At 40.3% G+C, this 27,964-nt stretch overlaps 2 protein-coding genes across 3 annotated transcripts; both read left to right on the top strand.

Moving 5' to 3' along the window:
- The first annotated feature begins 124 nt into the window (after window positions 1–124).
- aqp10a (aquaporin 10a) lies at window positions 125–5,171 on the top strand. The gene is made up of 6 exons (XM_026317130.2): window positions 125–337; window positions 1,854–1,980; window positions 2,901–3,038; window positions 3,395–3,513; window positions 3,608–3,825; window positions 4,188–5,171. Exons 1-6 carry the CDS (start codon window positions 254–256, stop codon window positions 4,396–4,398), a joined length of 897 nt encoding a protein of 298 aa, XP_026172915.1. The 5' UTR covers window positions 125–253; the 3' UTR covers window positions 4,399–5,171.
- Window positions 5,172–5,742: 571 nt separating this feature from the next.
- Window positions 5,743–27,811, top strand: atp8b2 (ATPase phospholipid transporting 8B2). 2 transcript variants are annotated; one of them, XM_026317129.2, is made up of 30 exons: window positions 5,743–6,014; window positions 8,479–8,546; window positions 13,495–13,553; window positions 13,689–13,802; window positions 14,259–14,357; window positions 14,491–14,552; window positions 14,741–14,813; window positions 15,171–15,241; window positions 15,346–15,425; window positions 15,979–16,131; window positions 16,213–16,301; window positions 16,521–16,717; window positions 16,922–17,042; window positions 17,468–17,555; window positions 17,694–17,728; window positions 17,908–18,067; window positions 18,172–18,360; window positions 19,088–19,203; window positions 19,793–19,957; window positions 20,327–20,438; window positions 20,739–20,844; window positions 21,585–21,801; window positions 22,005–22,188; window positions 23,173–23,396; window positions 23,490–23,573; window positions 24,001–24,246; window positions 24,371–24,509; window positions 24,701–24,831; window positions 25,774–26,370; window positions 26,502–27,811. In XM_026317129.2, exons 2-30 carry the CDS (start codon window positions 8,522–8,524, stop codon window positions 26,598–26,600), a joined length of 4,035 nt encoding a protein of 1,344 aa, XP_026172914.1. In that variant the 5' UTR covers window positions 5,743–6,014; window positions 8,479–8,521; the 3' UTR covers window positions 26,601–27,811. The 2 variants fall into 2 exon arrangements, with proteins under 2 accessions (XP_026172914.1, XP_026172913.1); XM_026317128.2 differs by having other exon boundaries at window positions 5,744–6,014; window positions 15,973–16,131.
- Window positions 27,812–27,964: the final 153 nt, after the last annotated feature.

Raw genomic sequence — 27,964 nt, 5'->3', positions numbered from 1 at the left:
TCATTCTAATAGGTGACCTTTAATAGCTAAGGCACAGTAGACGTTTTGTACCAGCCAATCCTGAGAGGTCACAAACCAATAAATGAGTAATCACGTTTGACCAATTGTGGAAAAAGAGAAGTGGAGAGGTGGGGTACAGATGCTCAAATGGAAGTTTAGCACAGTCACCTCGTCCACTTAAATCACCACATCAGCTCCCGAGCAAACAGAGTCCACTGTGAGATGAGAAGAAGAATTTAATTCAGTTCCAGCCATGATGAAGCTACGTTTACTAAGAGTGAGGAATGCCCTGGTGCGAGAGTGTATGGCTGAGTTCCTGGGAACTTTTGTCTTGCTGGTAAGTGGCACGCAGGACTCAGAGTTGGCTCTGATCATGAAGGCGATTGAAAATCCATACTGTTTTCAGCTGATGTAGGGTTTATTTAAAACATTTTAATCCTCAATAACAAAACAAAGTATTATGAAACAGATAAATACACAAAAAAGAAAAAAGACTGGCTAAACTAATATCTATATAAATGTCAACAATTCCATCACTAATCATTTAGATATTCTTGTGTTTTCAACATTTTTTTTTAGAGATTGCATCCCAGTCTTGGGCACACTTGACATATGCTTTATACAGTTTGCATTATTATAAACTTTAATTATAAACTGATCCATGCCAATATGAAAACTCTGATACTGTATTGATAAAACTGCTCCAAAATGTAAAATGTAGTGCATATAATTTTGTATATAAATTCTGCATAATTACAAAGATTTAAAAAAATGAATTTCTTTTGCATATTTACATATCCTGAAACCACTAGTGATGTTTTAGATTTAGTTCATGCACAAAAGGTTTTCTGACTTACAATCTGATAAATCACTCTGACAAATCAGAAAATATCAATTATTAAACCATTTCCTAGAATCAAGGTAATATTGAGATTTACAGTGTTCCCAGTATCCATTTATGATGCAAAGTGCTGAAGATAATACTATATTACTATTGGAATCAGTTTGCAGTATTTTGTAGAAAAATATTCATTTACTAGTAAATAAAATTTAGGATCACAAAAAATGTCAAATGATGTATATAATTAACAGAAGTCATAAATAAATAAATAAATTCATAAATTAATTAACAAAATACATGTCTGCTTACATGATTATCTGTAAAGCCTTTCCATATTATAATTTAACTGCCACTGATTTGGCAGCTGCAGAGCCAAATACTCATTTATAGCTCATAAAGTTACACTAGAAAAAAGCTTTACTGCAGCCCCTTTTGTGAGAAAAATACATAAAATAATGTCTGTGTGTTAGTTACATTTCCTCACCTGAGGGGATCAGTTAAGTTGTTTGTTATATGGCAATTAGATAAGAAATGGAAGCAGGCTCATTTCAAAGTCTAAGTTTATGAGGGGACAGGCTTAATTACATTTTAATAGGCATGATTTGTCGGTGGTAATAGTACAGATTGATCTATAAATAATTAATCAGCCACCAATAGAACAACTATTACATAATGTTGACATGTAATTTTATCCCATACTGTATTTATTGAAAATGAGAGGGGTGGCACAGTGCTGCAGTGCTTAGCACTGTCACCACACATCAAGAAGGTTCTAGGTTCAGATCCTGTTTAAACTTGAGGCCTTCCTGTGTGTTTTTTCCATGCTCTCCCTGTGTCTGTGTGGGTTTTCTCTGGGTACTCCAGCTTCCTCCCAGAATCCAGAGACATAAAAGTTGGTGTTAAGCTAACTGGTGACTCTAGGTCTGAATGTGAGTGTCAGCCCCGTGATGGACTGGCGATCTGTCCAGGATGTAAACCTCCCCTCACTCTGTCCCTTTTCTCTACAATGCAGCTCTTTGGCTGCTCGGCTGCGGCACAGGTTAAAACCAGCAGAGAGACAAAAGGCCAATTTCTGTCAGTCAACATGGCCTTCTCTGTGGGCGTCATGTCAGCTATGTACCTCACCAAGGGCATTACAGGTAAAAACACACAAATAAACTTTCTACATGGTATGAACTTAAGGCATAACATAACATTGTTCTCCTAAATGGCACCCTCATAAGATGAATGTACAGGAAAATAAATTAGCAGTATTCACTTTGAGGTATTTCTTCTATATTACTGTAGACATTTAGTAATCTGAACACTCCAGATTTATCACAATACTAACGGGCTCTCTCTGAAAATAGGCCTTATCCAAGTTTTCTAAATTTTAAGCAGATAAACATGCAGTGCTTAGACATACAGGCGGGAAAATAAAGGGCATCATTCTGCTTTTCAGGTTTGTGTGCATCATTGAAAACAAAGTACATGTCTGTGCCCTAGTTTTAACAGAGATTCATGTTAATTAGTGTCCACACGGTGTTAACAGCTTAAACTAGTTGACTCCCTAGATTCTAGCACAACAACATGTGCTTGTAAATCACTTACAACTTATGGTATGTTAAGAGTGTTGTTACTGGGGTTTATAAATATATGTGTAAATGCTACTGTATATTTATGTACTTTTGTTATCAAGTAAATGTTTTTTTTTTTGTAAGATAACTTCATACATAATTAACCCAGCCAATATGCAATCCCATTCTGTGCTGTATTTATGTTTAATGCGAAATGTGTTTTATTCGGTTTGAAGAAATGTTAAAGTATTTCATCTCATCCTGCTACTATATGTTTACCAATACTCTGAGGTGACTAATGCCTCCTGGACATAGCTATACATTGCTGAGGAAGTTATAATCACCCTCTGAATGATACGTACTTAAAATATAACTACTTTGAGTGGGCACACCATATGGTTACAAATATTCTGATATTTTAGAACCTTCCAGTCTCTCCTAAGCTGTAAATCACTTTTAACTCCCTGTCTTCCTCTTCCTCCATGCCTTCCTTTTCTCTGTAGGAGCCCATCTGAACCCAGCAGTGACTCTGAGTTTCTGTGTGTTGGGCCGGGTACCTTGGAGAAAGCTGATGCCGTACTCCCTCTCCCAGGTGTTGGGGGCTTATGTGGCATCAGGGCTTGTCTACCTGGTATATTATGGTTTGTCTTGCACCTGAAACTTCTGTTGTCATGCACACAATTAAAGGAAAATACTGAATAAATGAGTGGAGAAATGTAACACAGTGGTGAGCTGATGGGTATAAAAATTATGGGAATGAAAATCTACACTCTTTACAGTCAAATCTCAATCCAGATAGAGCACCTATGGGTGATATGTTATACAGCCAATTCACAGTGGAGCTGTGAACAGTAGAGCACAATAGGCTTACAGAGACCCAACACAGTATTAAAGCTCTCTGGATTTTCTTTTTATATGTCACCCATGTAGACTATGGACATTATGTACAATATGTTTTGATGTTTACCACATATCATTTCCCCTCTTTCTCTCTTAGACGCTATAATGGAGTTTAGTGAAGGAGTGTTGACAGTATACGGCCCAAACGAGACAGCGTCTATATTTGCAACATATCCCACAGAGCACCTTACTTTGGGCAGAAGTTTCCTTGACCAGGTCAGCTGGGAGGATTTGTATAGATCAGTACTTAACATTTTTTAACCTGATACTTAATTCATAATTGCAGTGCTTGGCATTTCATTTTCACTAGGTAGTGGGTACTGGCATGCTGCTGTTATGCATCCTTTGTTTGGATGAAAAGAGGAACAGCCCTGCTCCCTCAGAGCTGACTCCTCCTATAGTGGCAACGATCGTCCTGGGAATCTCCATGTCAATGTCAGGCAACTGTGGCGCTGCGATAAATCCAGCACGAGACCTGGGGCCACGCCTCTTTAGTCTGACTGCAGGCTGGGGCACTGAAGTCTTCACGTAAGTGTCTTATCTTACATATAGAGTGCACATGTACAGCACAAAACACATACATATTTCCAGGCTGCTACCACTAAGGGGCATAAGATATCAAAAAAGCTCACAAGCACCCACATTTCTTACATAATGTCATTTAACCATATAACTAAAACATTGAGCTAAAATGCTCTGAAGACCTGCTAGTTATAATTCACTGGTTTCATAATTGCAATATTGATGCAAAAAGATTTATTAATTTAGTTTTAAATACAAATCAAACCCATTTTAGTGACTGCAGCATATACACTTGACCAATACTCTAAAGTTGCATGACTGTGTATTTGAAGCTCTAACTACTATTAATCTGGGTATATGCTCTCTAGGTGTTATAACTACTGGTTCTGGGTACCTGTAGTGGCCCCCCCTATTGGTGGTGTTTTAGGTTGTCTCATGTATTTGGTCTTCATCCACTGGCAGCTGCCTGGACCAGACCCCCCTGAGGATACCTCCACTCTCTCCACCATCAGTGACAAAATCAAGCAGCCCAGCAGCACATGGGAAAATGAAGTAGAATTAAAGTGTGCACATTTATAGGTGTTACTGTAGTAAAATCTGACTCATGTGACATATGACATATGACAAGCCTGATTTTCAGTATTCAGGACCAATGTAGACTGTGAAACACAGGTTGTGAATAAAATCTGAGAAAGCAAGTTCTCTGAGCTTAGAGAACTTGCACTAAATATTGTTAGAAAAATAGCAAGAAATATTTTTTGTCTGATTAAGCCAGTGGGATTCTTAAACAAAGCCAGTTGAGGTGGACACTGTTGACAGACATACTGATTGTGTTATAATGGTGTACAAGGATTTACAATGATGTCTGTATATTTTAGAATATTGATTTATTGTCTGTAAATTATATTACTGCGTTGTCTTATTTATGAAATGCAAAAATGGTTGCTAAGAATATGTTAAAAATTATTTAACAAAGCATTACTGCGAAGAACAATACATCAATGCACCCACCTTTAATTACACCTTATTCAGCAGTGACAGTGAAAACGGTGACGGTTTGGCATGTACTGATGGGAAAGAAAGCTGCCACATTATAATTGTCCCTACAGTTGACAAAAGTGTGTTGTCAAGAAATAACATTGTTATGATTGCCATTTAAATACAAGATTATTCCAACTTATTTTCCATCCCGTTCTCTGAAAACAGACATTTTGACCAGTTTTACAACTGTGATCTTTATTTAGAGCCCACTGGAGTCCTGCTCTGCAGATTGTAAGACACTGAGGATGTGACATATCATATTTCACTCAGTGCTCATCTTTATATACTGAATACATGACAAGAGAAGAAAATGGAAATGAAAATGATTTTTTTTTAATTCACTTCCTTCCCACTGTATTTTCTATTAAGAAAGCTTTAGTTAATTTCATGCTTTTACCATTATTCTCTTCACTCTAGCATCCACTTGTGCTTTAAACACACTTCATTTCTTACTTATCAGTTTGAATTTATAAAAATATTGGTCACATGTAAACTGATTTTCTTTGACAAGCCAATCCCTTTATGAAAACAATTACATGGCATTCTATAAATTATTTTGATATTCTTACATACAGGCGATGCTGATTCCCACAGGAATATTAGACAATGGGAAATTTTGCATTTTCATGGGTAGGATATAATGCAGATGTTGCGACCTTGAGCAGTAAACAGATGTTAAAGCAGATCACGTCAACAGCGGTAGAGGGCGGTATAACAGAAGGAAAAACGCACATGGCAGTTGTAAAAGGGATGGTGTGTGTGTGCAGACGGCGAGGATTGTTATGCAAATGTAAAACAAAGTGATAAAACTGAAACTTGTCATATGCTCTCAATAAAAAATTATAAATTCGCAAATGTCACATGGTCAGTATATGCACTTTGAGGTCCACGCAGAGGTGGAGAAGAAGGTGAGGGCGGTGCTGCTGGTTCTCCTCTCCTTCCCCCCTGGCCGAAGCCAAACCCATCCTCACCTCGACACGGTGTCTGCTGCTCATCCCTGGTGCCTGCTTCACCCTCCCACCTCAGTGGCCTTTTATCATCGCGGGCCAGCGCGTCGCCTCCAGCTCAAGCCCCCAAAACCTCACCATGACCTGGACCAGAGAAGAAACGAGGAGGTTCCCACCACAAACCCTTTTATAACGCAACTTGAAAAGGTAGGTTGTGTTTCCAGGGCTGTTGAAACGAAAATTACAACCCCCGTTACGCATGACCAGCCGGTTTCCTCTGTAATCTTACTTTCTCAGCTAAAAAACATTTGTCTCGGTTTTCACTGTGGAGTGTTCTGCTCTTGTTACTGCACGAGATAACCTAACTCACATTAAAGCTTCACGGCATCTACGGTTATTAGTCTCAGGGGATTTTTAACCTGACAGTATAGTGATTACATTTTCTCAAACTCAAATTGAAAGTTTGTCATGTCACAATGCGCAGTGACCGCAGACATCACCACGACACAAACTGTATTTACTGTAATGGATGTCTTGGGAACAGTGCACTTAATTGCATTTATACTTGGATACACTGCATGTCTGGCTTAACTTTGTTAAAAGTTATTCTAGTCTTTTATTGTTCCATTTGCTTTTCCTGTGGTTCCCTTTGAAAGAAACTGGCCTATGATCTTGCAGATCATTACAATAGGATGTGATGCAGTTGCCACAAAAATTAAATCTTTATTTGCAACAATCTTCCTAATCCCAGTTCATGATGTTGTGTTGAGGTATAGAGCAGTTGCTAGTCTGGCAATGTCAGATGCTGGAGATGATTAAAAACAAAAACAGCACAAACAAAAAGAGTATTTTGGCTTTTTACTTCATTTAGTAACAGTGGTAGTCTAATATTGTGGTTCGTCTTAAAAAGGATGTTATGCAGACAGCACAAAAGCAATAATAGTTTTGTTTTTTAAATTAGTTTTGTTGTAGTATATGAGAGGAGATTGAACTCTTTAGTGAGAATTTGTATATAGGCTACAGCACATTGAGCACAGCATACATGTTACAGATACATGCAAAACAACAAGAATGTTTAAAAAACACAATCTTTTCCTACTTGTTCAGCATCAACCCACTTTTTTATTATGGGAAGTCTGAACATGTACTGTATAAAATATAACACAGATGCTGGGTAAATAGAAAATAAAACAATATTAAAGGCTGCCTTATAGATATTCCTTAAGGTACATCACACTAGGAGGTATATAAGCCTGTTTTTCTATAAATGCAGTTTTTTCTGCTCAAGAAGTGCACAGCCTGTATTAAGCAGGGACTTAACTGCTTTAGAGTAGTTCCACAGCTTTATTTGAGATGGACAATACTGTAAAATAAACTGAAGTTGCCAGTGAGTTCTCTAGACCCATGCTGCCTCTAAAGTGTATGTTTTTTTGTAATGTTTACTATCTTAAGTATTGAAGTATGTGGTGTAGTTCAAAGCCACACACGTCATTAAGGATTTTTGCTGCTCCAAATTCTCTAAAACATCAGCCTGACTCCAGAGGGAGTAATGGGAGGAATTCTGTCCAGAGGCCAGGAAAGGTGCTCAGAAATTCAGTGTGCCCCTATTGTTTCTCGAGGGTTTTTGTTTCAAAAGGGCATTGCGGGTCTATAGGGTTATACAAAACACCAGCCATAGATGGACAGCAAAAGAGAGAGCGGGAGTTGACAACTGAAAAACGAGGGAGAGGTGTAAGAAAAGGGCAGACAGCTTTGGTTCTCGCTCTCTATTCTTAATTAGATTGATAAGCTGGTTGTAGAAAGTGAGAGAGCATGCAATAAAGGAGTATAGTGTATAACAAGGAAAGAGATGATGCTGGAAACTGTCACTGAAATCTGATCGCTACAGCTCCCATAGACAGAAGCAGCACAGCTCTTTCTCAGGAGTATTGATTAGATGCTCGCTGCTTTGAGCCCCTCCGCCATACTGTTAATTTCTAGCATACCTTTTCATATAGAGTACAAACCAGAGACCAAGACGTATAACTCCTCTGCAACCTCATCTCTCATCCTTCTTTCCGCACCGTTACTTAGCTGATGTAAAACACAGTGAGTGAAAACAGCAAGTTGTATAATATTAACAGGACAGCATAAAAGGAAAGAGAGGAGACAGTTGTAAAGGGAAAGGTGACAATATAAAATAGATGAGACAAGAAAACATGTTTTGCTGTGCAGGGAAATGATCCTCCATTACTCCTCATTCAATGTAGAAGACTTGACAGTGGATCCGGCCCGAGCTACCAGTCCCCAGATCCTGTGTGCCACAGAGACAGATGCAGCTTTCTGCTGAATGTCATTTCCTCATTATTGCTTGAACAGAGCAGAGGTAGCTTAATGTGTGTGTTTGTGTGTGTATGTGTGTGTATGTGTGTGGTGGTTGTTATGCCTCACTGATTTCTCACTCTGAGGCACATGAATATTTTTTACACCTTTAAATAAAAAAATGCCAATAAATGTAGGCATAATCACAGTTTGGTTTAAAACTGAATCAGAAATCATAATACTTGTTTGGTTCTCATTTAACCTCTTCTTCTATAGCCCACTGTGTCCTCACCTACTCCCTTACTCCCGTTTTTATGATTATAGCTTCTTCTCTTCTGTCTCCTACACTTGCTCTTCTTTCTCTTTGCAGACATTCCCATGGGCCATAGCAGAAAGACAGCGGCAGCGTGGAGATGTTCAGAAAAAGGCCTCCTCCAGGTCAGTACCTGATATCAAACACCTTTGCAATTACCTTTGCATTTAAACTGGTAGCTGGATGAGTGGTGAAACTCATAAGTCCCCTCAGCGTCTCACCTTTTATCAGATCTTTATTGTATGGACTGTTCTCGAATAGCACTTAGGATATATGGGGGATACACTCTAATCTGATTGTCCAAACCAAGTCTTCAGCGGTTTAGAGATACACTGAGAGCATACATAAGCTGCAATCACATGCAGTGAAAAAATCTTCCAAAGAAGACATAGCAGCATTTTTCTCAAAGCACATATTATTAGCATAACAGCCACACCAACTTTAAAAATACCTCATCATTTCACACGATTTCATTCCAAGTGTTAACCCTAAAGAAATAAGTGTTACTGTATGTTGTTGTAGCATAAGCATTAAGACAGCAGACATGTTAATGCCATTTGTAAATCTAATCTAATCTGACTTGAGCTGAATAAATTGTGGATATTATTTTTGTTTGATGATGAGTTTCATTAAGGTGACCATGCAGGGCTAAAGCCCAGAAACTCATAGATCCTAGTAGCAAAGATGCATTGCAGGGTGTTATTGGGCCATTACATTCTGACATGTAAATTATTGTGAAGTTGTTTAGTTGAACAGGTCCCACAGTGGTGGACATTACCTGCAGTTCCCGTTGTTAGTTTTGTGTTCATATATGTCAGGTGTGTTAGGTCTATGCATCGTCACATAGGCATATTGCACAGATCAGGTCAATGCATGAGCGAGTGTGTTCCGCAATCCACAATGTAAAGGCACGAGGCTTTTGCAGCACGTGCTTAGGCACCTGCGTGGCCCCGCCCACTGCAGTGTACCTTCTCCCTTTAAAAACGCAGGAAACTGCACTGCTGCCTGAGACACTTTGGCTCTTAACGCCACATCTAAGCACCAATCAGCGCGTACTTTCTGGATCCAAAATGGCGCCCAGTTTCCTCATCCGTCGACATGATCCACTGGGAGACCCGCAGAATCGGTTGCCATAGTAACGTTAATCAAACAGATCTTCTGTGGTTACATCATGCTTGCAGCGGACAGTGTTTACATCGTAGATGAGGCTTATTTGAAGCTGCAGAAGTTGATTGATTGATCGGTTTGTTATTGTGCAGACTTGATTTGTGCAACAGCGTGACATAACAGCGTGTAGGCTTTGTAAATGAACCCACAAGCTACAAAATACTCGATTCATAATTTATTATTTTATTTTTTAGAACATAAAAACAATCAGAACCTGTGTCAGGAGAAAATACCGTGAAGTTGCAGGTGACGTTATTAGAAACAATGACCTCGCTGCGGCAGCAGGGACAGAATATAGAATAAGGGATGGGCCAAATGCTTTTGAGAAGGGAGAAAGAGCAACAGAGAGGAAGGGACAGGACGGTCCGCGGCTCTTCCAACTTCACAGAAGTTGGGACCACGTCCTTGTGAAGATGTGGCGGCCGCGCAGATTTAACGAAGATTCAGACGGTGAATGTTAACGTTAAACCTGAGGTCAATATGACAGTACCGAAAGAAATCCCAGAGAAATGGTTTCCAGTCGCTTTCCCCCAGCAAAGAAAGAAACAGAAAGGACGTGAAAGAGGCATATCGAAAAAGACGCGGAGAGGTACGAGTTTGTGAGACAGTTAAGTGCGACTGCGGTTGTTGGAGTCATTTGCAAATCAGCTTTTTATGTTTGTCTCACTCATCCTCAGTGAATTTTTGATTGTAAAAAACAGCATTTCACCGTTTTCAAAATAAAACATTCCTGAATCTCATCCCATCTGAATCCAAGTTTTATTCCTTCATTTCACGCATCCCATTTTATACTGCGTGTCTGTGTATGTGTGTATGTGTGTGTATACGCGATATGATCTTACATGTTTTCATGACAGACATAAATACCTTATTTTGGTTATGTGCCACTTTAAGTTTCACCTTGTAATCACTGTTTTCCCAGTCTGTTTAATTATTAGACAGCATTATCTGGGATCAACTGCCTACCAATACCCTACTAACAGGGTATTGCAGTCATTATTCATCCTTAATGTCAGTTCTGCACTTTGTCACTTCTAATCTGTATTTTGACTTAGTAATACCTTTTCTTAGTTTTCAGTACTTTGTCCTGATAGATAGGAGATAACCTGCCTAATTTGATTAGACTTAACTTCTCAGTTCTGTTTTCCTAATTTTTAGTGCTTTCTATCAATTTGTGACTACATGCATGGGATGTGCATGTGTGAAGAATTAATATCTGACTTTAAATTTTTTGTAAATAAGTAGTGATGTCCTTGTCTCTGGTGCTTGAGACACAGATCAATCCTTCAGGCGCCAGCCTCTGCTGTGATTGCACTGCCTCATCTGCATCCTTAATCCTGAGGCTAACTATCACAGATCACACTGCATATGTACCTTCATTTGACCTCCAGCCCATCGGTCTGTCACTGTATCATTTGCATTGCTTTCCAACAAATTAGATCACTGTGTTTGTGCATGCACACGACTGCAGACGAATCTGTGATCACATTTTTATCTAATTAAATCAGCCACAGTGAGCGATGATCACTTCTCACAGTCTTGTCCTGACTGTTGTTAGGACATTTCCCATAGATCAGGTTGATTATGCCCTTTGGTCATTATTGTTATGACCTCAGGCTCCTTTTACTGTGCTGTGAGAGTGTGTTGCTTACGGACACACTAAGAGATTCAGAGCTGAGGCATGTCCCATCACATGTCCGGCCATGAGGAGAAGCGTTTTAAAGAGGCAGTGTCGTGGATGAAAAAAAATGAACACTTTTGGATTCTTTACTCACTGTAAGATAATATTCTGTTTCTTATGGTATTATGTATTTTAGTTGGAATAAATATTTTTACAGTTCCTTATGTCTCAGGTGTTTATGGAAAACTTACTCTCGTAGCAGTGTAAGCCTTACTTAGTTTTTCTGTAATGGAGCTTTATAGATTTATATAGAGTTGCTGTGTAGTAGTTAGTCTGTGTCAGGGCTTCTGATGCTCTTAAAGCTGTCAGAGTCATTAAATACTTAATGGGCAGTTTTCTAAAAATGCAGGTTGGGCTGGTCGGCTTGCACTGGAGCGATGGACGGAGTCATTACTGGTCCTGAAATCAGATGCTGGGAAGCCTCTGTGACTCTGGGCTTACCTGGCATAAGTAGCTTGCTTCCGTCAGTGAGAGTTAATGCATTCTTGGCACTGCCTGTCAGACAGTCTCTGGTGAACACTTGCCCCAGAAGGCAACACAATGACCTTCAGATAGCATGGAGACATGCCAGCGGGACAAGGAAGCAGCAGGGATCGGAAGAGCCCCTACTGAGTAGATTTTGAGAGGATCTGCACCTACACCACCAAACAAAGTGTTTAAAGAAGAAGACTTATAACAAAGCAGATAACTTGGTTTTTATTTTGTGTATTTTTATGCAGTACACTCACAGCTATAACATAACATGACCACAGGACTCAGTTGATGCCGTAAAACAACAGACGCTTTCTAATACATATATCTCATTTTTGTCATTCTTGCCAGTCAGCCAAAGTCAGTAGTAATGATGCATTACTACGTTTACAGTGGTAATGCCCAGGTTTCCATTTTGTTGAAACCTGTGAGACTTATTGTTTGTTGTTAGTTGTACACATTATTACTGTTACATTGGAATGGGTAAAATGGTATATATCATGAGACATTTTAGTATTTTTTTAATTTTTGTTTATTTATACCATACATACTGCCTACACTTACATTTGTCAAATGCATTCTTTTACAGTATTTATCAATTAAATAAACACTGGGATAGAGGATTTTATCCATATCAGCTCCATTTTAATTCTTGGATCTTTCACCAGATATTAGCATCTGGTACAAATGTAGAAAAGGTAGAGAACAGGAATCATTTATATTTTATAGCTCAACTAAGCTATAGCCGACCAGATTTCATGTGCCACAACAAACCAATCTTACATCCCGACAACAACGGAAAGCTTTAACAATTTTTTTTTCAAGTGGCCTGAGTTTGTTTTGTAAAGTTGTAAATGTCAGAGCAAAAGATGTAAGGTGTGAGCTGGGGCTTCACATTGTCACAGAAACACAGGAAACCACACTGTCTTTGTTTGTGTGTGTGCATTTGAATCTGGGGTATTGACTTCTGTTGTGTGATGTCCCTTCCTGTGGCGCCTAACTGCCTCTCAGTATTGAGGACTTGGTGGTTTTAGAGCTACAGTACTTCTGTGCACAACATGCTCTGGGTCTGAATTTTATATTAATGCGCGTGTGAATGCATGTGAACTGTGTGTAGTCTTCTACAAAACAGACCAGTCATTTCATTTAAAAAGCAGACTCATCAGTATTAGAGGAAACAGGCCTGATGGAGGAGGAGGGGAACTCCTCAGCATCACCATGAACAGAAACCTAAAAACAGCAAGAGGATAAAGAGCATGGTCAGGAGGGGAATGGTCCAACAGCCTCAGTACAATACAAAGAAATTTAACTATATTACATTTTTTTAAAAATAATTTAAGATTGTAATGCAAATAGGTCTCTCTCTCTCTGAAACTACAGTATCTAATGTGTGTATCTAGCTCAACTTGCACATGTAGAAGTCAACAGGCAGAGGCAGCAGCTAATTACAGACCAGAGGTAACTGTTCTGCTTGTTAGTGTGTGTGAGACAGTGGTTGTGTCTGTCCCTCTATCACATTAATAATTCTCTAACAACCTCTGGCAGACACTAAGGACTAACAGACTTGTGCTTACATATGGGACTATCCTTCCTGTGGCTTTCACTCTCTTGCTGGAGGATATTATTAATATTGTCATTTTTAGCTTTGCAGTTTGACACACACACAGATGCAGCAAAATTACTTCTTTTTGTATATTTCATTTTTGATGCTGTGTCATCCTTTATGATTCATTTTGTGTCTTGTGTTTCGACAGAGGAGGAGAGAAGGGTCAGAGCCAATGACAGAGAGTACAATGAAAAGTTTCAGTATGCGGTAAGCAAGTCTCCTGTTTCCTGCTGTACATGTTCCAAAATATATATATATATGATAAAAATGTTTGAATCCTAGAAACAATTCAGTTGAAATACTGTAAAGGTTCCTGTACTTTCCCATCTCCTTCTCATCCAGAGTAACTGCATCATGACATCCAAGTACAACATCATCACCTTTCTGCCCGTCAACTTGTTCGAGCAGTTCCAGGAAGTAGCCAATACCTACTTTCTTTTCCTGCTCATACTGCAGGTAAGGAAAGGAGGTAAAGGAGGGATGAAAGAGAAAGTTGTAAGCGCGAGAGGAGGAAAGAGAGAAGATAGAATCTGTTTTGTCTGTATGTGGGTGCAGTGAGTGTGAAAATATAGAAATCCTATTTCTAGATCACTTTCAAATATAAAGGGTTTTGCACCCCCAAGGTGCACAGTGATGACGTGCAACCTTCCCAGTGCCATTAGTGAAGATGTTAATGTTTACACTAGCGCCACAATAGGTCAAATTTTCTGTATATTTAATACTTTGATTCATGATTGCATTTTTGTGTTTGGTGCATTTTGTCACGCTAACATGGTGAACAAAATATCCCTCACTACTGTTTACCTGCCCACTTGGAATAGTCTTCAAAGTACCTTAACACAGGTACAGACAGGTGCACTCCAGGTCCCCATTCAAACTCATGTGTAGCTCACCCTTTCTGTCTCTTTCTAGTTGATACCTCAGATCTCCTCCCTCTCTTGGTTCACTACCATCGTGCCTTTAGCTCTGGTGCTGAGCATCACTGCAGTAAAAGATGCCACAGACGACTATGTAAGCACAGTTTTGTAACCTTGCATGTAGCAGGATCATTACAGTGATTACGTGTAGCAGAGGCGGCTTTGGATTTAGAGCACAAACATGACTGAGCTCCTGAAAAGGTCATGCTGATATTTGTCTCCCACAGTTTCGTCACAAAAGTGACAACCAAGTGAATAACCGCCAGTCTCAGGTCCTCATCCGTGGGTTGTGAGTCTACTGCTTTGTCATTGCAACTGTAGCTTCTTAAACTGAGTCTTAATGATTGTACATTTTACAATTACATGTAATTGTGAAATTAATTACATGAATTACAATTATTTACATTTCTCAAACTGTGGTAATGTCACATCGTTTGTAATTTCTTTGTACTGTTTTTCTTGTTTTTGGTGTTGCAGGCTCCAAAATGAAAAGTGGATGAACGTGCGAGTGGGTGATATCATTAAACTAGAGAACAACCAGTTTGTGGCAGTAAGTGTGCATCCAACACGACGATGTACATTACCACACACACATACATGCATACACACACACAGATCAGCATTCCTGCAGGACCCATTTCAATTAAGAATGCATTGTTACAACCCAGCAGTGGACTGCTCTGCATGATCATGATTATTTATATTGTATTATATACCAAATGCTATAAACCTAAGTGGATTTCAGTATGTGCATCATTAGAGAACGCTAATTAATTACTAAAATCAGTAATTTATTCCTTTGGTAACAGATGCAAACTATTATCACCAATGTTTTTCTATTTCTGTTCCTGTACCATCATTGTGCTGTGCAGTGGATGCTAACCCCAGCTATCATATCTATTTTCAGGCTGACCTGCTCTTGTTGTCCAGCAGTGAACCTCATGGACTCTGTTACATTGAGACAGCCGAGTTGGATGGGTTAGAAAATGCACCACTCCTCACGATCGACTCACAGTATCTCACAATCTGCAGAAGCAACAGGACACTACATCTGAATTGCTGTGTGTTGTATTATATTGCAGAGAGACCAATATGAAGGTGCGTCAGTCTGTCTCGGTGACATCTGAACTTGGAGACCCGAACAATCTGGCTTCATTTGATGGTGAGATTTGAGATACAAATAATCATCACCTCTCTGGTTTCTTGTTTGTTCACTTTCCTCTATTGATAATATAAAGGTCAGTGGTTTTCAGTCTGAGTGTTGAACACAAATGTACAAGAACCAAAAATACACACAAAGCATACATACACACACTTTCTGCCATCCACTACCATCACTGAATGACAGCTGCATCACCCGCCCACCAGCACACACAACGAAAGAGTTTTGTGTCAGCACAGCGCGCCCACACACACACATACTTTACCTGCTCAGGAAAATGCATTACTGCAGCAAATCAACCCACACTTTGCCTCATATCAGCTTACAAAAGATATGTGTGTGTACCTTGGTGTGTGTGTTTATAATGATGGCCTGATGACAGGGAGATTATTTATTTAACAATATATCATACAGCTAGAAATATATTTATGTGTCACTACAATTGGATTTGTTGGATATCTGTAATATAACATCTAATTTAGCTGTGTGTGTGTATGTGTGTGTGTGGGTTTGTGTGTATTTTGCTTGTCTGTACACGACTGTGAAGGTGAAGTCGTGTGCGAGCCCCCTAACAACAAGCTAGATCGTTTCTGTGGGACACTGTACTGGCGAGACAAGAAATACACTCTCACCAACCAGAATATGTTGCTACGAGGCTGCGTTCTCCGCAACACTGAGTTCTGCTACGGCCTGGTCATCTTCGCAGGTCTGTATGTCTGAATAGATTTATGTGCACATGTATGCATGTATGGTGTAACAAGTCAGTTTTATCCTGTTTCTGTCCCAGGCCCAGATACCAAGCTGATGCAGAACAGCGGTCGCACCAAGTTTAAACGTACAAGCATCGATCGCCTGATGAACACTCTGGTCCTCTGGGTAGGGCACCCATGCCTCTCACTTTCATAGCTCATAACTATTTCAGGACATGATCTCACTGGCTTGAATCTAGTTTCATAGAGCATATCTCCTCCAGTGATGTATTGTATCCTAATTTGGGCTCAGCTGACAAAAGATCCAAATGTTAGATATCCAATTGTGCACCCTACTCATGATTACTCTGTCCTTAATTTGTCTTCATCTGTGTACCCCCGTCAGATCTTTGGCTTCCTGGTGTGCATGGGTGTAATCCTGGCTGTGGGTAACGCAGTGTGGGAGAGAGAGGTGGGGTCCTTGTTTCAGAGCTACCTGCCCTGGGACCCTCCTGTGGACAACTTTCTTTTCTCTGCCTTCCTCGCTTTTTGGTCCTACATCATCATTCTCAACACCGTGGTGCCTATCTCTCTGTATGTCAGGTGAGACATCAAAGATTGAGACACAGAATGTGAATGAAGACCATTTTCAATCCACTGCTTTAGTCCCTGCATCCAATGCAGTTAGATACTTTAATACGTGACCATTGTAAGAGTAAAGAATTTATGAGCCACAAAACAAAGTAATATTACTTTAGCTCAACAGGTTTTAAAACCATATCCCTCTCTGTCCCAATTGTGTTTCAGTGTGGAGGTGATCAGGCTGGGCCACAGCTACTTCATCAACTGGGACCAGCAGATGTTCTGCTCACAGTGTAACACACCAGCTGAGGCCAGGACTACCACCTTGAACGAGGAGCTGGGCCAGGTAGGTATCCAAACTTAGACAACATCAGAATCATGTTTATTGTTTATTGTCTAGTCACATTAGTTCTTTAAAATTGAACGACAGAACCACTTGTTCACAAATGAATTGCACCTGCAGACAAAAGGGGGCCCGAAATGGATGGCAAGGCTTCACAGATTGGTCTGAAAATCTTTTTCAGGCTATAATTAGCATTCAGAATGCAAAGTAAAAAGAAATTCCCACCATAAACTTGTGATTAAAGCGTTTTAATAAAGTTTTTTATTGTTTACCTTTAAGTTAAGTATATTAGAGTATAGTTTTGGATTATGGTATTTTTCTGTTTATTTCAAGTTTTTTTTTTAAATATTTTCAATGATATTTTTTAGATTCATTTTACAGCAATTACTTTCTCATGGCCTGCTGTGATCATTTCAATTGCTTTTTAGGTTGAATACATTTTCAGTGACAAGACTGGAACTCTCACTCAGAACATTATGAGCTTCAACAAGTGCTCTATCGATGGACAGTCATATGGTAAGTGCACACTTACAAACACACACACATATATGTATTTGCTTGTGCGGAATCACCATATACACACATTAACTACCAGCTAATTTAACAAAATAACACGACAAAGTCTCACACATCTGGAATCTGTGTTACTGTCAGGTGAAGTTTCAGACCCTCTTGGACCTCAGCCAAAGGTAAGCATTGTAAAATAATTTATGTTTTACTAAAACTCACATTCACATGTATTCATATGCATATGCATAATAAAAAAATAAAAAGATCATTAATGGAAGGGTTGTTGCATTAGTCTGCATTAGCTTTAGCTTGGTGTACTTAATAATTCCTGACACTTGTGATTCTCATTTATTTTCAGAAATTGGACTTCACTCCCTTCAACCCCCTGGCAGACCCGGACTTCTGTTTCTATGATGACACGCTGCTGGAATCAGTCAAAGTGGGAGACTCACATGCTCACGAGTTTTTCCGCCTGCTCTCCCTCTGTCACACCGTCATGAGTGAGGAGAAAAGTGAAGGTGAGAGAGATAAGGAGGGAGGAGAGCCTGGGAAAAGCAGTGAACAATGACACCAGCACTTTATATGTCCAATGTTTGATTTTTATTATTTTATGTCTACCCAGGAGAGTTAGTTTATAAGGCCCAGTCACCAGATGAGGGCGCTCTAGTCACAGCAGCTCGAAACTTCGGCTTTGTGTTCCGTTCTCGAACACCTGGGACGATCACCACCACAGAGATGGGACGACCTGTCACCTACACCCTACTTGCAATTCTGGACTTCAACAACATACGCAAGAGGATGTCTGTTATTGGTGTGCAGGGTTTTTTTACTGTGAAAACATATTGACTTCCTTTGTGTTTTCCCCACATTTTTATCTAATTTATGGTAATTACACTGATCGCCCTCATTCTGCCATGAACACAACAATGTTGGGTGCATTTAGGCAAAAATCCCAGTGAAATCAAATGCACACAGAGCCAGTAAATCCTCTGTAGCTCAGATTTATTCAGATTATGTTTTTCCATGCTGCATTTTTGGACTTGTCACACTCTTCTTTCTAGTCTAACCATTTGTAAACACAAGAGGCACTTAATTTCTGTGTATAACATCAAAGAGTGTTATACATGTCAAATTTAGCTTTTTCTCTTTAACTTCCATATATGTGTTTAAATCAAGATCGAATGTTGTACTTGATGACAGAAGAGGAGCTGTTAGTCATATAAACATCGTATCCCTGATAAAATGAGAGATTTGGCAACTTATAAGGTGCTGGAAAACTGCCCAGAGCTAATCATAAATTACTGTTGTCTTAGTTCCTTTGGTTTAGGCCACAAGGACCTGAACACACACTCACAAGTAAGTGCCAGACAATATTAATAAAGATGGTCTATGTGACCCACTCCACAAGGGAATAACGTTTGTTAAAACAGCTGAAGAGTCTAGTTATTTGAAGTTGATGGAAAAGTTGTATGGAGCTCCCTCACCCTGATTGGAGTGCCAGTATTTTGTTTTCATTGCACTCTTTTATTAATTTTCAGTGCGGAACCCAGAGGGCAGGATCCGTCTATACTGCAAAGGAGCTGACACTGTGTTGTTGCAGAGACTCCACCCCTGTAACCAGGAGCTGATGAATATCACCTCTGACCATTTGAATGTGAGTGATCACCCAAGTCGTGGGTTCACAACCCGACCTTTCTGTGTGGAGTTTGCATGTTCTCCTAGTGCTTGCGTGGGTTTACTTCGGGTACTCCGGTTCCCTCCAACAGTCCAAAAACATGCATGTTAGGTTGATTGGTGACTCTAAATTGCCCATAGGAGTAAGTGTGAGTGTGTGTGGTTGTTTGTCTTTGTGTGTATATATGTGTACCTCTGCCTTTCACCTGAAAGAGAGCTGGGATAGGTTCCAGCAGATCCCTGTGACCCTGGTTAAGGAACAAGTGGGTATAGAAAATGGATGGATGGATGATCACCCAAGCTCTTCATCTCTTAGATGGAAGCACATTGCCATCTAGTGCCTGCACACACCGAAACAGATGTAACAGTGTCTTGGCATCTGATTTCATTTATCAGATAATTTAAGTTACTACAACATTACACAGACACTGATTTGGTTTAAAATCTATCACAGTGCAATAGAATGCTGTCATACTGTAGGATATCTTTGTCCTGTCATGTGTCTATTCTCATCTCAGAATCTTGTTTTGTTTGTTTTGCACATATCTGTGTGTATTTTTTGGCTTCAGGAATATGCAGCAGATGGGTTGCGGACCCTGGCTCTGGCTTACAGAGACCTGTCAGAAGATGAATGGGAGGCCTGGGCAGAGAGCCACCGCTGCGCTGACAAGGCCACCAACTGCAGGGAGGACCGACTAGCAGCCACTTATGATCAGATAGAGCAAGGCTTGATGGTTAGTAGCTTGGTTTGAGAGTGCATGAATTTTTCTTTTGTATCTGGCTTGTATTCTTTTGTGAAACATTCAGCCATTAGTTTCTCACACAACACATGCAGTGGCTTCCCTAAATGAAATAAAAATGGCAAAAGGGGAAGTTAGCTAATTGGTGGAAGGGAAATTCCTTTCTTTTTAACTCACTGTAAAAATTGTCATGTCAGTGATTGTTAAATTAATGAGAGGGATTGGTGGTAACAGGTTTCCCACTGCATAAACCAACCCATTTAAAGTTTGTAACAGAAATCATTTTTATGCCCTTCTTAAATTTTGCACCAGTTTAACATGAGAATTCGTGTATGTGTTCGATCTATCTATCTTTGTGTCCAGCTCCTGGGAGCCACAGCTATAGAGGACAAACTGCAGGAGGGTGTCCCAGAGACCATTGCTATCCTCTCTCTGGCTAACATTAAAATCTGGGTTCTCACTGGAGACAAGCAAGGTGAGAGGCACACACTTTTATAAGTGGACCAGTTTGCATGCAGTTGTTTAAAAGTGCCAGACTCCGAATATTATGAGGAACCGCACCATTACGGTGATGTCTTTGCTTGTCTCAGAGCTTTAATGAATATTCTCTGGTGGAGGCATGCTAAAGACCTCAGTATGGTCACTTCAGCCATCTCCTCTGTGGCTGTGCGCATACTGTCCTCAACCATACCACTACTGCATCCCTATTGCCATTGCACTTTGGTACCATACCACCTGATGCTTACCTGTACTCCAGTAACTCAATCTTTCACAGAGACGGCTGTCAACATAGGTTACTCCTGCAAAATGCTGACAGACGATATGACTGAGGTGTTCATCATCAGTGGACACACTGTCCAGAGCGTGCGGCAGGAGCTCAGGTCAGTCTGTTTGTGTGGATGGCTGTATGTACATTTTCTCTCTGCACTGTAGGATCCACACTGTGAGCTAAAATGGATTAAAGCAGGTGTTGGTTAGAAAGAAACTAAAAACTGCATGCATGATTGGAGTAAGAAGAAGTGGAACAGTGTTTCAGCAACTGAGAATCACTGAACAATACCCAGTGTTTTGACTTTTGTTCTGCTACTTTCATCTATATGCACAGCCCTACAAATGCAGTTGCCTCCTCAGTAATGTTATTTCATACTCAGGGCTTTCGGTGCTAAAATTATACATTTTTTAACTAAAAAAAGTAACATATGTCAAGGATGTTGTCATTTCAGTGGCAATATGGTGTCAGTATTGATACTAGTGGAACAATCTACACAAATCTTGTTTGAGCACAAAACAATATGAATGAAATGCCTGAAAGAAACAAATGTAATTTTCTTTCTTCATCAACATAATGGACTCAATCTCCATCTAATTATATGACCTAAAGGTCACATTCTGGCACTAGGTTTTACTGTATATAAATATATGTCACCACAAGCACAATCTTAATTCAGAGATTTTTGTGGTCCCAAAATACCTGATCCATGAAGACAGGTCAGGATTCGAAGCTTCAGCAATAACAGTCTCCCCACAACCCACAGCAGTTAGTTTTCTTCATATAACCTGTTTTGCCCTGGTGGCACAGACAGGCCATCTTGATGTGATGTTTGCCTGTCTTCCTCTCCAGGAGGGCAAGGGAAAGAATGGTTGAGCTGTCACAAACCAGACATATGGGGAAGGAGGGATGGGGAGAAGCATGTTTCGTGGGAAATGGCTTGAGAGAGAGACAAGAAGGAGCTGGTACAGGAGGAGGAGTGAAACAGCTGCATTGCTCTCCTTCTCCCTCTAACCTCATGGACAACATCTCTGGAGAATTTGCCCTCGTAATCAACGGTCACAGCCTGGTATGCCCCCATGCTCACATACTAGGTACACATATATAAAACCAGCAGGGGCCATGAAGAATTCAGCTGTCAACGGCCAGGAAATAGGAAGTTGCCTGAAATGTGTAATCAACAAACCATGTTTTTTTTTTTTTAAGTTATGGCTCCGATGCCTTACGTTTTTTCTTAATCTTCTTTACTCTCTTTGTCCTGTTCTTTGACAGGCTCATGCTCTAGAAGCAGACATGGAGACAGAGTTTGTGTCCACAGCGTGTGCGTGCAAAGCAGTGATCTGCTGCAGAGTTACCCCACTGCAAAAAGCTCAGGTGGTGGAGCTCATCAAGAAACACAAGAAGGCCGTTACTCTGGCTATAGGAGATGGAGCTAACGACATTAGCATGATTAAAAGTGAGTTGTGCAGACAAGATCAATAAATGAAGGATGACAGAAGAGAGGAGGAAGTGTAGAAAATTGTTGCTGAGACAGAGATGAAAGAGAAAGAGAGAAGTGTTTAGCCTTGTGACTGGCATGTCTACCTTTAAGCAATGGAAATTCTCAGCAGAAGTATAGTTGTTGGAGTTATATACGTGGTGTCACTAATAGTGATGGATGCTGTGAGGAAATATGTGTTGCAGAAAATGTAATGTCATCATCATGTTAGGAACTGGTTTTGCGTTGTTTTCATTGTTTGCTCTTCAGACAAATACTGATCAAACCCCCACACTTTATTTTGAATTTGACTTTAAATTCCACTTTCTAAGTTATCAGTTGTTCTGAGCTGAACTGTAGGACATGCAGTCAAAATGCTGACGACAGCTAGAAATTTGAATCTGGTGAAATACATAGTTTTCTCACTGTATTCAGCTTCTAATATTATTAAGAGTATGAATGAGGGGGTACAGAATTAAACTGTCAAAGTGTGTTTAATATGTTTGGTTTTCTAAACATATTAAACATTGTGGAAAAAACAGAAGGAGAAAAGACTTCAAAAGGTCAACAACCAAGTGTTCTGCCTTTCTGAGCGTGTTTGTAATATTCCGTATTTTTGCAAGTGTTGCTTCACCTTGCGTGTTTGTCTGTGCGTGTACATCATGTCTCTGTATATGTGTGTGGTCCTACCTGCGCAAAAGAATTTATGCAAATATAAAGGAGAAATGAAATCACTGCACTGGTTGGGGTTCACACCATGTGATTTCTTATTTTCTGAGGCATTTACTGTAAAACCTTTTAATAGAGCAGACATTATAAAGGGTCTATTAGTGTAAATGACAGTAACCTTTCCTGTTGGCTTAATGGAAAGTGAGAAACCTATGAATCCTCATTAAATTAAGTTACTCATGTACATTTTTTTCTCTTGTTCTCTGTGTCCATATCTCCTCTGCACTCCTCCAGGTGCTCATATTGGAGTTGGTATCTCAGGTCAGGAGGGGATTCAGGCCGTGCTGGCCAGTGACTACTCCTTCTCCCAGTTCCGCTTCCTTCAGCGCCTCCTGCTGGTCCATGGCCGCTGGTCCTACCTGCGCATGTGCCGTTTCCTCTGCTATTTCTTCTACAAGAACTTTGCCTTCACCATGGTGCACTTCTGGTTTGGCTTCTTCTGCGGCTTTTCTGCTCAGGTGAGAGAGTAGAGGTCATGGGGACAACATAACAGAAATGATTGATTCATGATTTTCAGTTGCTTATTTGTCTTGTTTTGTTTTCACTTCCAGACTGTGTATGATCAATACTTCATCACACTCTACAACATTGTCTACACATCCCTCCCTGTGCTGGCCATGGGGATATTTGACCAGGTCAGTTCACTATTGCATTAATTGGCATGAAATGTTGTGCCTAGAGGATTAATCCTAATGACCTTATATATTTCTGACTTTTGCCATGATATTTTATTTTCATCTAGTATCAGGTTGATCTTTTAATTTGTCCTGTACTTTGGTTTATGACTAAATAACTGCAATACAATGATGCGCTATTGCACTATTGGGCCTAAGCACTACTTCCCCAGAGCAGCTAGCATGACTATAGACTATTAGCCACATATTAACTGGTTTGATTATGGGTAATTATTTAAAAAAAAAACATTTCTGTAGTAGCTAACACAAAATGACAATTTAGTCTTGTCACTTGTAGAGTCTAACACAAACACAAAAACTAGAGTAGAGTTGGACACAAGAGTTGGACTCTTGTCACTACGGCCCCTCATTTCCTCTCGTATTATAGGATGTTCCTGAGCAAAGAAGTCTGGAGTATCCTAAGCTGTATGAGCCTGGGCAGCTCAACCTCCTGTTTAACAAGAGAGAGTTCTTCATCTGCATCGCCCAGGGCATCTATACATCAGTGGTGCTCTTTTTTGTCCCCTATGCTATACTGTCTGATGCCACCCAGAGCACAGGTGTGCCTCTTGCTGACTACCAAACCTTTGCTGTTACCACAGCCACGGCCTTGGTCATTGTAGTCAGTGTACAGGTGAGTGAGGCCATAGTTGTTAAAGCTTTCCCTACAGCTGGTAACCTCTATGTTTGACCTCTGCCTGTTCCATCACAGCGTATTAACTGTTTCTGCTGTTTTTTGCATGTGCATCTGTGTGTAGATCGCTCTTGACACAGGCTTCTGGACAGTTGTCAACCATGTGTTTGTGTGGGGCTCTTTGGGCTCCTACTTCACCATCATGTTTGCTCTGCACGGTCAGACCCTCTTCAGCATCTTTCCCAGTCAATTCCACTTTGTCGGTCAGTTTACGGTTTTTGTTTTTCTGTCTCACACACACACCTACTAGATCATCACATACATCTTTCTGTTGTACCTGTACTAAGCCAGTCAATAATATCCATGTGGGTATACAGTGTTTGTGAAACTTTATAAATGCTTAAACCATATTTTTTATACATCTGTGTGCATATGTGTGTCTATATAAGTATAGGTAGCGCCCTGAGCACATTACTGCAACCAGTCGTGTGGTTAACTATTACACTTGCAACAGCAATATGCATAGTTCCAGTTTTGGCAGTCCGCTTCCTCAAGCTGGACCTCAAGCCTCAGCTCGCAGACACGGTGAGACATCACATGAAAACATAACATTTCACACACTCATGTCACCATCTCCTTCATTACAACATACTGGGTGTCAATATCATACCTTACTTCATGTCTTACTTTGTTTGGGTTTCTGGGTTATTCCAATAAATAACTGCATGCATACATAGAGTTTAGAGTGTGTGATAATGAATCCTCATTTACCGTCACTGTCCTCATGCACTTTACATACTCTTCACATAATGACTTTATCTGTGGACTCAAATGACACAGGTTCATTTCAGCGTGTATGGAAATTTGACAATTCAACTTCGGCACTGAAAAATAAGACAAAATGGGAAATGAAAAATAAAGCATACGTACTGAAAAATTAAAAAAAGGATTAATACTGCAAAAAATTACAAGCCCAACCCTCCCCACGAAAACAGTGACAGAAAAGTGAAACTGAAAAAAAAACTTTGGCATTGAAAGACACTGACATCCACTGAAAATCAGAAGATTATCACTGAAAAAAAAACAACTTGTATCAACAAGCACCAAGAAGATTGTAATTTTTTTTCTTCTTAGTCACTCTGTCATAACCTGGATCTCCAACCAAAGCCGGAGTCAGGGCAATTTGATGAAGTTCTGTTTTGGATTTGTTTGTAGTTTCCTTACAGCTATATGGTGATTACTGTTTCATGTGCTGGGGTTAATTTCAAGTGGCAGGTAACTTTAATTCTACAGCCCTGTATATGCAGGACCTGTAGTGATTAAAAATATAATTTAAAACAAAATCTAAGGCACAAAAGTGGCATAAGAACAACCAAGGGAGTCAAAAATGTGTGAAAGCTCCCAAATAAATAGCATATTTCTAGCCTTTCTTTTAATTTTTTTGATTAACAGTTCAGTTCAGCTTGAAGCTTTCTGTCAACAACATTGCACTGAAATTGCTGTCTCTCTCCCCTGTTCATTCTGCAGGTGCGCTACACTCAGCTATTGCGGCAGAAGAAACGGAAACCAGTAGGCCGTAGTGTGGGAGGTGCCTGGCGTGGCATGGGCAGCATGTCAGAGGGGCGCCTGGGTGCTCGTGGTGGTTCGAGGAGGTCAGGCTATGCTTTTGCCCACCAGGAAGGGTTTGGAGAGCTGATCACCTCAGGGAAGAACATGAGGCTCTCATCCCTAGCCCTGGCAACCTTTGCCTCCAGACACAGCTCGAGCTGGATTGACACACTCCGCAGGAAGAAACACACTCACACCCCTACCACTGCCTCGGAGGAGAGCAGTCCAGCACCCAGTTGCGTCTCCGGGTCAGTTCCACCGCTCTCGAACTCCTCTTCCTTACTTGGTGGATCACAGGACACACCCATCGAGGAGGAAACAGCAACAGGCCAAAATACACAGACTGTTGCTGCTTCATCTACACAAGCAGTACCAGCGTTAGCACCAGATTCAGAAGCACCTGCACCTCAGGGTTCAGCCCAGACCCTAAGTACTGCTGACCTCACCTCCACAGCAGTGAGGTGCCATGGGGGAGACTCATCTGGGGGATGGATAGTCACTCTGGGGACTGTGCAGGTGAACTGCTCTTATTTCCTAATTATGTATCAATAGAAAATCTGTCACACACATATAATCATACATACTCCTATGCATGACTTAACTCTTTAAAACTCATTAACAGTCAACTCATTTTTTTTCTCCAATAGGAAGCTCTGTTTGGCTGGAAAGGTATTGCAGCTCGCACCAGTGTGTCCAGCAGCTCAGGTACACACTCTGTTGCCAAGGAAACCAACCACATTGAGTGACACATCTGGAATAAATAGGGGAGTGATTAACAGATTAATGCACACTCATACTGTGGAGTATGTGTTGTGTACTTGTTTTTCAGTGCACTTAAGCTGCTCTTCTCTCTGCTTCAAATCTGATGTGTCTCAAAATAAATCCCATCAATCACAAGAGGAAGCGGCACTTCCTGATGGTCTGGACTTTACCAGTTCTGTATAAGTGATAGAACATTATGTGAATTGCAGTATATGACTGAGGTCCCTTCGCACTTGACCCTGGTCAAGCCTGATCTAAACCGCCTTGGAAGGCAAGCTGGGGGAAGGCAAGACTCTGGATGGGTGAGCACCTTGGAATACCAGGTGTTGCAAGGGTTGGGTTGGCAGGCTAGAAACCTGTCTCTGGAAAAGCCTCAGCGCCGCAGAACGTCAGCAACAATCTGATTATATAAGAAATGGTTTCCAGTTGTTATTTAACAACAATTAGCCTCATACAAAGCCAAGTCGCACAGTGCTTCTCAAATTAACAATTTAGATGGATGAGCAGAACAACAAGAAGACTTTCAAAGAGTGAAGTTCAGATATTATGTGTAAAAATGTTTTCTGGCAAAGATATCCTCAAATCTCTTTGTTTGCTATAGTTCTCAGTGAGAACGGTACTTACCTTACTGAATATTTGTGTCCCGTTTCCCTCGTTGATTGGTTTTCTTCATCTCTGCATGTTTTCTTGACTTTTTGCATCATATTGATGTGTTGTATAATGGCCTAATTGAGTTGCGTGTTAATGCAAGCTCCCAGTGCTGTTCCTTGTATTTGCAAGTTAGGCCTTTTTCTGGTCTAACAAAGGACCAGTTCGTGTTAATGTACCTCTGATGTAAGGATTTGAACCGCCAGGCTGAAAAATGAATTAAAAATACAAGCTTCCACTGGAATACCTGGGTGCAGTGCAAAGAAACCGCAACTCAAAAAGACAGTTGTGGATATTTAAGGGCAGTTTGTCAAAATCTCAGTCACACATGTCACCATTTTGTGTGTGAAGTGTTGCAGACTCATGATGTATACATACACTGCAGTAAAGTGCTTTACATTTTTATTTGTCAGTCAATAAAAGGAATGTGTTTGGGGCAGTCATGTCTTAAAAATACCCAAATCTGGTCTTATAACCTCTGTTGTGATTCCTGTTATCCTTAGTCAAATATAAAACCCCATCTGTGCTGCAAATAAATTCTTCTGTCAAATAATGACCCCTGACCCAGCAAGGTAATCAGAAGAACATTGTAAACCTATTCTAATTTTTCTCCATGCACCACTGTAATTAAGAAAGGAGCTGAAACACAACGGAAAATTTGTATGGTTGGCTAATATATACAAAACCTATAGAAATGAAT

This window comes from Mastacembelus armatus, chromosome 16, assembly GCF_900324485.2.
Source record: "Mastacembelus armatus chromosome 16, fMasArm1.2, whole genome shotgun sequence".
Classification (NCBI taxonomy): domain Eukaryota; kingdom Metazoa; phylum Chordata; class Actinopteri; order Synbranchiformes; family Mastacembelidae; genus Mastacembelus; species Mastacembelus armatus.
This window is presented reverse-complemented; position numbering and strand designations above follow the sequence as displayed.

Excerpts from the sequence above, each read along its gene's own strand:
- aqp10a (XM_026317130.2), top strand. The coding sequence starts at position 254 with ATGATGAAGCTACGTTTACTAAGAGTGAGGAATGCCCTGGTGCGAGAG. Across the intron at positions 3,039-3,394 it reads TGTCTACCTGGTATATTATG|ACGCTATAATGGAGTTTAGT; the intron begins GTTTGTCTTGCA and ends TTTCTCTCTTAG. Across the intron at positions 3,514-3,607 it reads GCAGAAGTTTCCTTGACCAG|GTAGTGGGTACTGGCATGCT; the intron begins GTCAGCTGGGAG and ends CATTTTCACTAG.
- atp8b2 (XM_026317128.2), top strand. The coding sequence starts at position 8,522 with ATGTTCAGAAAAAGGCCTCCTCCAG. Across the intron at positions 18,068-18,171 it reads GAGTGAGGAGAAAAGTGAAG|GAGAGTTAGTTTATAAGGCC; the intron begins GTGAGAGAGATA and ends ATGTCTACCCAG. Across the intron at positions 19,958-20,326 it reads AGATAGAGCAAGGCTTGATG|CTCCTGGGAGCCACAGCTAT; the intron begins GTTAGTAGCTTG and ends CTTTGTGTCCAG.